The following is a 10533-nucleotide window of genomic DNA, read 5'->3' on the forward strand; positions in this document are numbered from 1 at the left end:
CATCCCTGCTCTGTAACAAATGTCCCATGCTAATTTGCTATTTTGTGTGCATCACTCTATTACAACTACATATGTGTTTACAGGTTTGTCTTCTATTTGGTCTGCCACCTCTTTGATAATATGGTATTTATCGCTACAGGAAGAGATGGCCTTAGAAGAGTATAAAGGTGAAAAGGCATGATGTGCCCTGAGATAGAATAAAAAAAGGTTCATCAAGTAAAGAATCCCCTGTTTACAGCTCTTACCAGTTGTTTCTGTGCATTTGAGTTGCAGAGCAGGAAGAGCTAAGCCCTTAGAGAGGTGGGCTGAAAGGGATTGAGGTGAAGAATGGACTGTTCAACATAACATACAGTGGTTAAAGTTATAACCACTAAAGAAAAACTAGACCTTATAAGTACTCAGTGTGGGAAGGCCTGATTTATGTCCACTCAAGGGTGATACTAAAAATATTTAACAAGTGACACTCCACGGCCAACCAGCTACCCAGACCAGGCAACCAGAAAAAAATGCCAGCCACAAACAACTGCATGGCTAACAGTTGGATGTTACTATTCAGTAATTAAAACTCAACCCACTCCCATATTCCAGCAACCAAGACCACTTGCCTGCTTTGTAACCATCCCTGATCTGTAACAAATGTCCCATGTTCTTTTGTGTGACATGCATCACTCTTACACGCTATTCAGTAACATCTAACTGAACAAGAATAGCGGCATGTATAATGTATAAATATCAGCAGAAGCTGAAAAGGGTAGGTAATTTTCAAAACCTGTTGGCTATTTTTTTTAAGTTGTGATTATGAATCTTTTGTAAAATATTTTTATTTATTTCCTTTCTTTTTTTTTTTTTGAGTTGAGCATCTCACTCTGTTGCCCAGGGTTGGAATGCAGTGTCACAATCAAGGCTCACCACAGACTTGACCTCCTGGGCTCGGCAATCCTTCCTCCTCAGACTCCTCAATAGTTGGGACTACAGGCACGTGCCACCACATCTGGCTAATTTTTTGAAGTTTGTAGAGACCTGGTCTCACTAGGTTGCCTTTTCCAGTCTCGAACTCTGGGCTTAAGCAACCTTCCCGCCTTGGCCTCCCACATGCATGAGCCACTGCGCCTAGCCATTATTTCTTATTTTGAAAGACCACATGCCTTGACTATTACTATTATTGTGAGAAAAATTTTAACTGAATTTCACTATTTATCTATGGAAAAATTCTTACAAAGTTATTGAAATTTCAAAATGATTACATTCATTGAAAGAAATGAATGACTATAAGAGTGCAGATTCCCCTAATTTGAGCTAAGACAGTGTTAGAATTGAACATAGAAATTAAATAAACATCTTCTGGAATTTTCAAAGAGGAAAAAAACAATGAAACAAATAATTTTTTGAGAAACTAAAATGATTACTAAAAATATAATATACCAACAATTTTCTGTGACCTCAATCAGTATTTTAGCTTCTATCACAAGACAATATCATAGAGAAACAACAAAAACTTTAGACACATGCACTGGGGAGGCTATGGAAGAGAGAAGTCTTTAAACTCAGGAGGAAAAAAAAGCCTCCAGAAATGGCTGACAGTCCATTCCACCTTACTTTAGATGGCTAGAGTGGTGGAGCAGAAGAAAGGGGAGGTGATGACCACCAGAGCAGGGAAATAATTTGCCTTGCTAATCTTCCCCATGCAAATTGGAGTTTGGGGTCCCATGAGGCAGTGACTTGAGCATAGTCAGGACAAATCCACACACAGCAATAGTGTAACCATACATCAAAGATCCTGGGAGGACATCAACCTGGACACCTTGGGAAATTTCCTGCACAGCATCAGAAAGCCAGGGTGGTGTACTTTCCTATCATAAACTAGCTGACATACACTCATAAAATAAAAAATGTGGTGACATCAGGTTAGGGAGGGGGAGTTTCACCTCATACAGAAACCACTAATTTAATGTACTATGCAGTGTTTATTAAATTTATTACTTTAACTCTGTGGTAAACAAACCTACTCCATGAGTCAGATATTCCCAGAAGTACTAGAAATACCTGAAGAAATTGAAACAAGAATGATGCATACACACATATATTAAAATCAGAGGCTCTACTGTAAAAAGTGACCATTGTTGGTTTAAAGAAACCCTGTAACTTGTTCTCAAGGGTACAATGAAAACTCACTGAACCTCAGTCTCTACTGTAAATGCAAGCATATTCACATATATCTACCCAACAAATAGCACTTAATGTAGTACAGATCACAAAGAAGTAGTAATCAATGGGAGATTTAATTTTTCTTTCTTTCTTTTTTTTTTAAGTTGGATACTCACTGTGGACAGGCTGGAGTGCAGTGGCACACTCACGGCCACCCCAGTGTCGACCTGCTTGGCTCAGGCGATCCTTCCACCTCAGCCCTCCAAGTAGCCGGAACTACAGGCAGCCGCTACCACACCTGGCTAATTTTTTATTTATTGTAGAGGTGAGGTCTCGCGAAGTTGTCCAGGCTGGTCTCAAACCCATGGACTCAGACAATCCACTCGCCTCAGCCTCCCAAAATGCTGGGATTACAGGCTGAGCCACCAAGTCTGGCCAATTCTTCTTATTCTTTGTGGATATTGTCTGATATTGATCTTTAGACAATTGAAAGAAATGACCTGGTCTAAACACAGACAGAGACACATACACATACATGCACACAATGTAAAGTCCCCTTGGCAAAAATGAAGCTGAAATCAATTAACTTTACCCCAAGAACACACAGGGTATAAATATATATTTATTCCCATTATTTAGAAAAACAAAGACTATGAAAGAAGAAAATTCTCATAATAATCTTTTATTGCTATTTCCTCTTAAAAATTTCATTCATACAAAAATATATCTTCTTATATTCATACATGTAACTTTTCTTCAAGTTTGTTTTCATATAGTATTTACTTAGCACACTCTGAAGCAATTTCTTTTAGAGTTAGAATTTTTCACAGTGTACTATGACTATTTGGGGGGAAAATTTGAAGATTGATTTCTTTGATCAATCTGTATTGAACAATTTAAGACTTTAAGCCATATATCTCTTGACTTTAGCTAGTTTGGAATAAATCTGAAATTGTTTTGTCTAAAACCAGCCATCCTAGTACTTAATATCACTTTTTATAAATTTAGCAAAGCTTACAAAGTACCCGAGTCATTTCCTCTCTTTGAGATATTTATGAATAAGACAAGCAGAGATCTTTAGAGATCATGATGTCAGATAGCAGGTAGATAGTTTAAGTCACATTTGGGAGCTCACTTCCTGAATCACTGCCACACATTCATTGCCACTTGCCCACAGGTACATGGCACCTCACATTATCAATGTGCTATTGCCCCATCTTAGATCCATACTGACAGGAGGAAAAAGGGATATGACTGATATTTTCTTAAGTTTTTACTATATGCTAGGCACTTTTTGGCACCATAGATGTATTGTTTCATTTGTTCCTCACAATGATTTTACAAGGTTGTTACTATTATGACCTTTATTTTTAAGTTGAGGACTGAGTATTAGAGAAGATAAGCTACTTGCCCAAGGTTACCAGGCGATAGAAGGAAGAGTTAAAATCAAGACTTTAACCTAGGCCTGGCTAACTCCAAACACAAACTCCTACCCAGCAGCATTGTTGTAAAGGTAAATGAGAACATATAGGAAGCATATGCTTGGCTCATAATAGCAACAATAAATGCCAGATATTGTCATGTCTTCTAATAGAATAAATTTAGGAAAGTGACACAGAAGTTGAGTCATTGTCCCAAGCCATAAAGCCTGTGAGAGTCAGAAACAAGATAGAAACTCAGAAGGTCTTTTCCCAAGTGGTTCTGCTCTGAAAAATAAGTCCCTGCTACCAGTACAGGGATCAGCAGCAGTGCATAATAACTGGTATATTCATCAGGAAAACAAATAGGATAGAGAAAGAAAAGGCAGCATATCCCAAGTAAAGATCCCTTCTTTTATGTGAGAAAGGAAATTCTATAGAATTATACTAACCAGCAAGGCTGGCCCTGGTCAAAACTAGGAAGTTAAAAAATCTTTGTCTTTGGATAATTTTCCAGGCTTGTTCTTAGGACTTCTTCATCACAGCTCTACAAAGTGACTAATGTCCCTTGTAGTTCTACCCTGTTGGTCACTGACTTTACTTCTCTTGGCCTGGGGATTCACACACACTTCACTTCTTAGAATCCCATCCACTTAATGCGACAAGGATGAGTTTCTGGTAGACTGTTAGTTGGCCAATGGGTTATCTCTCTTGAGTAGTAACATTTGTTGGCCAATTTATTGAGACTCAAGAACAATGACTCATGTCAACAATTTAGAGAATAGCTGTGGTCAAGAGAGACTTTGCCTGGTAAAACTGGGCTCTGTCCTTCTGAGAGGTTAGATTCTCTCCACCTTGGTCACAGGGCCTTCAGGAAGAAAGGTAGTGCAGCAAAAGCAAAGAACATCCCTTAGAAGATATTGAAAGCAGCATCAGTGAGATCCTCTGGCATGTTAACACAAACCTATACAAGAATTTCTAAACACTGACTTCAGTGGAAGCATTGTTACCTGTGGCAATCAAAGTGTGGGTTATGTGTTATGACTGGAAAGGTTTTATGAGGGGAAAAGGAAAGTCCATCTTCACTTTCTTCCCAGATATTCACAACCCTAATACATTCTACTACAAAGATCACACTGAGAGTCATTGGCATTTTCTAAGCCCTTGAAAATACTAAACAAAACCTAAGTGGACTGAAGTTGTCAATTGTCCCCCAATGTTAATTCTCTTCTTCTAATATTATAGGAAAAGTTGAAACTGGTCCATGACAACCCAACTAAACTCAAAATACACAAGCCTTCCTTGCAGCCAACTTTTGGACAATGGGCTATCTGTGATGTGTGTGAGTTCCAGGTTATGCTCATAAGATGAACATCGTTATCAGGAAGGAGGAAAGAGGAGTTAAAGAGTTCTGCCAGCTAAACCTGATGTTTACCTGTGACTGGCTCACACTTTCCTGGTCTCTTTTCAAAATGAATCTCAAATTGTACATGTTTAGATTCTGAGCATACTAAAAAGAACACCCCTGCATGCATACCCACAGGCATGTGCACACAGTACTTCTTCCATAGAGATAAACATAAAATCAGGGTCCACAACCATGAGAGTACACCAGAAAGGTGGGTGACATTGAGCTTATTTTGAGATAAGGAAATTGAGAATATTAGAAAAGTGAGGCAAATGGCATATGACACAATTCACTGACACAATGTAACTCAAGTTACATAATTCTCAAACAATATTATCATTTCTTGGTGACTACAGATGATAGTCAATAATAACATCAAGAGTTATTTATAGAAGACTTTAGTCCACCTGAAATGAAAGATTGTCTCTCAATGCTACTTTAAGAGAACTATTAAGCGAATCCAATTTTGGACGAAAAGGAACAAAAAGTATTAGTTAAACTTGCACAGTACTCAAGGGTCTCCCAGGCTATGTTCTAAGTGTTTTACAGAACTAATGCACTTAATACAACAACCTTATAAGGTCAATACTATGATTTTCCCTTTATTTAGATGACAGTCAGAGACCTTATAGTCATCACAGCACCATTACATGGCAGACATGGGATATTAGTCCAGGCACTCTGGGTCTAGCGTCCCTAATCTTAGCCACTGTACCACACTTCTTCTCTACAAAACAAAGCAAAATGTTGATTTCATTTTCGAGATCTGATTGCAAATGCCTGTGAACATTTTTCTTTCAACAATCTGAACTCTAAGTAAAGGTGGAACTCACTAAAAATAGAAATTAAGTAGGAAAATTCCAGTGAGGCGAGATAAATAGCTTTTGACTTCAACATTACAACAGAGAAAATTTTGATAGTGGGACAGAGGAAGCAGCAATAAATTAAAGAACTTATCAGTGATAGAGAAATCTACTCAAGACTGTAATGTCAGCACAGAGATTAATTTTTTTTCATGGCTTAATCCCAGAAATCCTGTAGCTCCAGAATACATTCCTAAACACTTATGTAATTATGTGGCAGGCATTTTTGTAACAATAATGCACAGGAATTTGGCAAAAGACAGACCTTTATCTCTACCATGCCACCATGTGCACATGTCAACAAGAACAAGTTGTTGTGAGTCATAGAAATAAGCCTGATAAAGATACAGTGCTACAAAACCTGAACTTCATGGAGTGATAGACACACAGCACCATCTGTCCTAGTGTGTCTGTTTGGACCCAAGGATATGGCCAGCTTGTGGCAGAGCAACACAGTCTGTGTGGGATATATAGTATAGTGTTTAAAGGCTGATCCATGAACCAGACTGAACCACCACAATAAAGGAGCGAGAGGACATAGGTAAGACCCAAATGAATACATGACCCTAACCGCTGTGTTCTTGAAAGAGCCCGACTACAAGTGTCCTATGGACCAGATTAAGACTGTTCTTTTTTTTAATCAAAGAATGAGTGATGAAAAATTACCTACTGTCTTTATTCTAGACCATATGAAGGGGGACCCCTAACCCTCCAAAATGGAATTATTTTTTAGAGGACAAGCCCTTTATAGTACAGGCTTCCCCCATTAGATAAGCATTTTAGGAACCCATCAGCATCAGTGTACCAGCTAGAATTGTTGTAAGAGGCTGCATTCAGCTTCATTGAATTTTTTTTTTTTAGATTCTTTCAGTGTGTTAGTCCATTTCATGAAGTGTGACTTACGAGCACATCGGCCCACACCAAGTTGAATGTTCAGCAGTTTTTGACCAAAAACGACATGACCCTCCCTATTCACCTGGTCTCACCCCGAGTGACATTTTTTTGTTTCCCTGTATGAAAAAAAATCCTCGAAGGGAAACGTTTTACTGATGTGAACGAGGAGAAACAAAAAATGACAGAAGCCTTAAAAGGCATCAAAATTGATGAGCTCAAAAACTGTTTTGAGCAATGGAAAACACGTCTCAATAGGTGTATTTAAATGGAGAGTACTTTAAGGTGACTGAAGTTTAAACATGTAAAAATAAATATGTAATTTGTTATAAACAAATTCCAGTTTTGAGGGGATCCCTTCGTATACAGTAATGTCAAGAGATATCCATACATTAACTGCAATGCTCCTGCCTACCTGAAGATGGAATCTTCAACTGATCCTCAACTGAACTAGTGACCCAGGGCCTCAGACAAATGGCCCAGGGTGACAGGACAATGGACAGAGACACTTCCACCTGCAGCCTAGTTCTTGCCAGAATGACCTGCCCCTGAAGAGAAGCTGTTGACACTTTTATTACTTTCATCAGGACTGCAATTGTATGCCAGACACTGATTTCCCTTTAATTTTTTTTTTTTTTTGAGAAACACAAGAGGCAAACAAGCATATTTTGTTATAAACGAACTTAAACAGGATGTTTGTAGAGAACATTACATTTTTTCCAATCTTATCGATGCAATCTCACTCCTAGGACAAAGCACATGGATCTCACATTGCTTTGATGTGGGGAGAAAAATCTTCAAAGATTTGAAAAGATTTTAAACAGTTTGAAAATGTGTTACTGTAAAAAAAAAAACAACTCAGTGGTTAAGTAAATCATAAGAAATCCCCAAGATATAAGGGTTATAATAAATGTGGTTTTAAGAAATGGAGCCATCAACTCTGTCTGGTAGAACAAATCTCATCAAATGTTCCTATCTCAACCTGTATCCTTAACACAATTAATGCTTCACTCCATTATATCAACTGCTATATTAGCTACCTGGCCAGTACTTTGTCCAAACTCTTTTCATTTTATTTTTCAAATAAGTTTATTCACTATATTTATGGCTAAACATTTGAGGTGGGACCTCCTCCAAAATAAACAATGTTTTTTTGTAAGGAGGGTCCCTTGTAGTACAGGTTTCCCCTGCTAGGTAAGTGTTCTAGTAATCAGTGTACTAGCTAATGTTGTTGTGAGAGGCTGAGTTTGGCTTCAGTACATTTTTTTTTTTTTTTGGAGATTCTTTCCATTCATTTGCCCATTTCTTGATGGGTGATTTACAAGAACAACCTACCCACACCCTGCTGAGTGTTCAGCCATTTTTTTATCCAAAACAACATGATCCCCATGTCCCACCCTCTCTCCAATCTCACCTTGGATGACTTTTTTTTGTTTCCCCAGATGAAAGAAGTTCTCAATGTTTTGCCAATGTGGAAGCGGTGAAACAAACAAACAAACAAAAAGGCAGAAGCACTAAAAGACATCAAAATTGACGAGTTCAAAAACCATTCTGAGCAGTGGAAAAGTCTTGATAGGTATATAGAATCAGACAGAATACTTTGAAGGTGACGGAAGTTCAAACATGTAAGAATAAATACACAGTTTTTAATAAATAAATTCTGGCTTTTATGAGAGTACTTTAAGGTGCCCCTCATATGGCACAATATAGTTTACTTATTTTATTTTAACTTTAAAAACTATATGGCTTTAATAAAGTAAAAATTTACTTCTCATTTAATTGAATTTCGTGGGGGTTGGTTTGTGAAAATAATATTAGCAAAAATATCATTAATATTCACTGAGCTTTTATTATATCTACTTACTATGGTAAGCAATTTGCCCATATCATCACACTTATAGTTTTCATGATAGACCCATAATTTAGGTACAATTATTGTCTCTATTTTACAAATGAGGAGACTAAGACAAGAGGAGATAAAAGACTTAAGCAAGATCACACAGTAAGTGGCAGAATCAGTAAATTAACCCATTTCTAACAACCGCATTCACTTTTGCAAGCACTAAGCTACCTCAAGTTGGGAGGTGAGAAAGAAGTCACACCCCATCCACAATGTGGTATAACACTGAAAATCTTTCTTCTTAATTTCACAAAGAGAAGTTTATGTATCTTTCAACTTGGGATGAATTATGTTTAAATAATATTTGACTCCAGCTGTGACTATGTGACTGTAGGCACCTAATGGAAGGTGAAAAATTCAGTCAACCATGTAAGCATCTAGTCGACTTAATACTACATAAAAATTTTTGAATGACTAAGGTGAGTTTTACCTTGCACCTGGTTGTGTGGCATTCTGACGTCATAGAGACAAATCTCAAACCACAAAGTTCTGGAATTGAAGGTGGGCTATCCATAGGACCTCAGTGATCATACTTTCTAATTTAAATCCACAGAACACAAACTGACAATAAGACAGAATATTTGAAACCAGAACCAGCTGAAAAATCAGAAATTTCTGCTAGCCATTTATAGGCCTTTCCCCTTTATAATGTGTGGGTTCTTGTGTCAATGTAAGGGAACAAGTGTCCTCCTGATAAAGAAGAAATTACCTTTTATGCTAGCATAAAGTCTGCAGGGGTGGCCAGATATCATTTTTGCAGAACTCAACCTGTTTTCTATGTTCACTTGACAACCAAGTAGGAACCATTCTCTTTCAACAATACAAAAGCAATGATAGAATGGTCTGCTCCTATATTTCTCAGCATTTTCTCATTCATATTCTCAAAGCAGACACCCCACTGAAGCAAGTATAGAGATTTTCTTTAGAGACAAGATTATTCAAGAGTAATCATGGAGCAGGTATAACTCTGGTTATCCAATACCCAACTGAGCAATACAGCACTCTCTGGACTGTTTCAAAAGAACAAACTATTTACTATCAGTATGACAGCCAGGGCATCTTTACAAGTAATAGGGATAAATTTGTACTTAACTATTAATAATACCTACTCAGTTCTCCTTTTTTTAACCATCAGCACATGTTTAAAAAAAATCATCCAAGCTATGAATACAGTGCCTAAGATTTAGGCAGGTAAATACCACATTCTAATTTATTTGGTTTATGCCCTATAATGTCTTTGGTAGGCAAATCTAACTGCTGGGTTTCATGTTCTATTATCCACTCAGCATAAAATCACATCCTTCTAAATTCAGCAAGGCAAGACATTGCCTCCAAGACCCCCTGAGAAATAAAACCAGAAATAATCTAAGTAGGTGCCTTACCATGGATGCTCCAGATGTCCAGACGTGGGATTAGCAAGAGGAACCAAAACAATTTCCCAATTCTAAGCATGGCAGACGATATCTTCATTTCCTGAGCATATCGGGGGAAAAAACTGTGCAAATAGGGTTCCCTTCCTCTTCTGAGTTCTTTAGAGTTAGATCAGTTTACTTACCCCAGTGACATCCGTAAATAAATAAAAAGAGAACTGAGAGGAGGTGGGAAAGGACATTAAGAAGAGCCTGAATAATGTCGTAAAACAAAGTGAACAGAAAGACAACTTGGTACTGTGGTTTTTGCTTCTGTCAAGTCGACTGTTCGCTTTCAGACATTGATCTGCAAAGCAGCTCAGCCCTTAACTTCTTCCGTTCTGCCATCCTTTTGCCCCACCTTGGGGTTTTTCCTCCATTCAACGTTCAGTGAAATGAACAATTAAACTTTAAAGACATCTATACTGTTGCAATCTTTAGGTTGAGATTTTAATCAAACCAAGGTCAGAAAATTCATGGTAAAAAGTACCTTCGGTAG

The 10533-nt window shown here is 37.7% G+C and overlaps 1 protein-coding gene across 2 annotated transcripts in view; it reads right to left on the reverse strand.

Annotated features, from left to right (window-relative positions):
* Nucleotides 1-10095, reverse strand: part of BTLA (B and T lymphocyte associated) — a 29697-nt gene extending 19602 nt beyond the window's left edge. For both annotated transcript variants that reach the window (XM_008073286.1, XM_008073285.1), the window contains exon 1: nt 10008-10095. In XM_008073286.1, coding sequence (XP_008071477.1) covers nt 10008-10095 — 88 coding nt within the window. The remainder of the gene's footprint in view (nt 1-10007) is intronic.
* Between the last annotated feature and the right edge of the window lie 438 nt (nt 10096-10533).

Source organism: Carlito syrichta, unplaced genomic scaffold, assembly GCF_000164805.1.
Source record: "Carlito syrichta isolate Samal-C Ts95f unplaced genomic scaffold, Tarsius_syrichta-2.0.1 Scaffold315804, whole genome shotgun sequence".
NCBI lineage: Eukaryota > Metazoa > Chordata > Mammalia > Primates > Tarsiidae > Carlito > Carlito syrichta.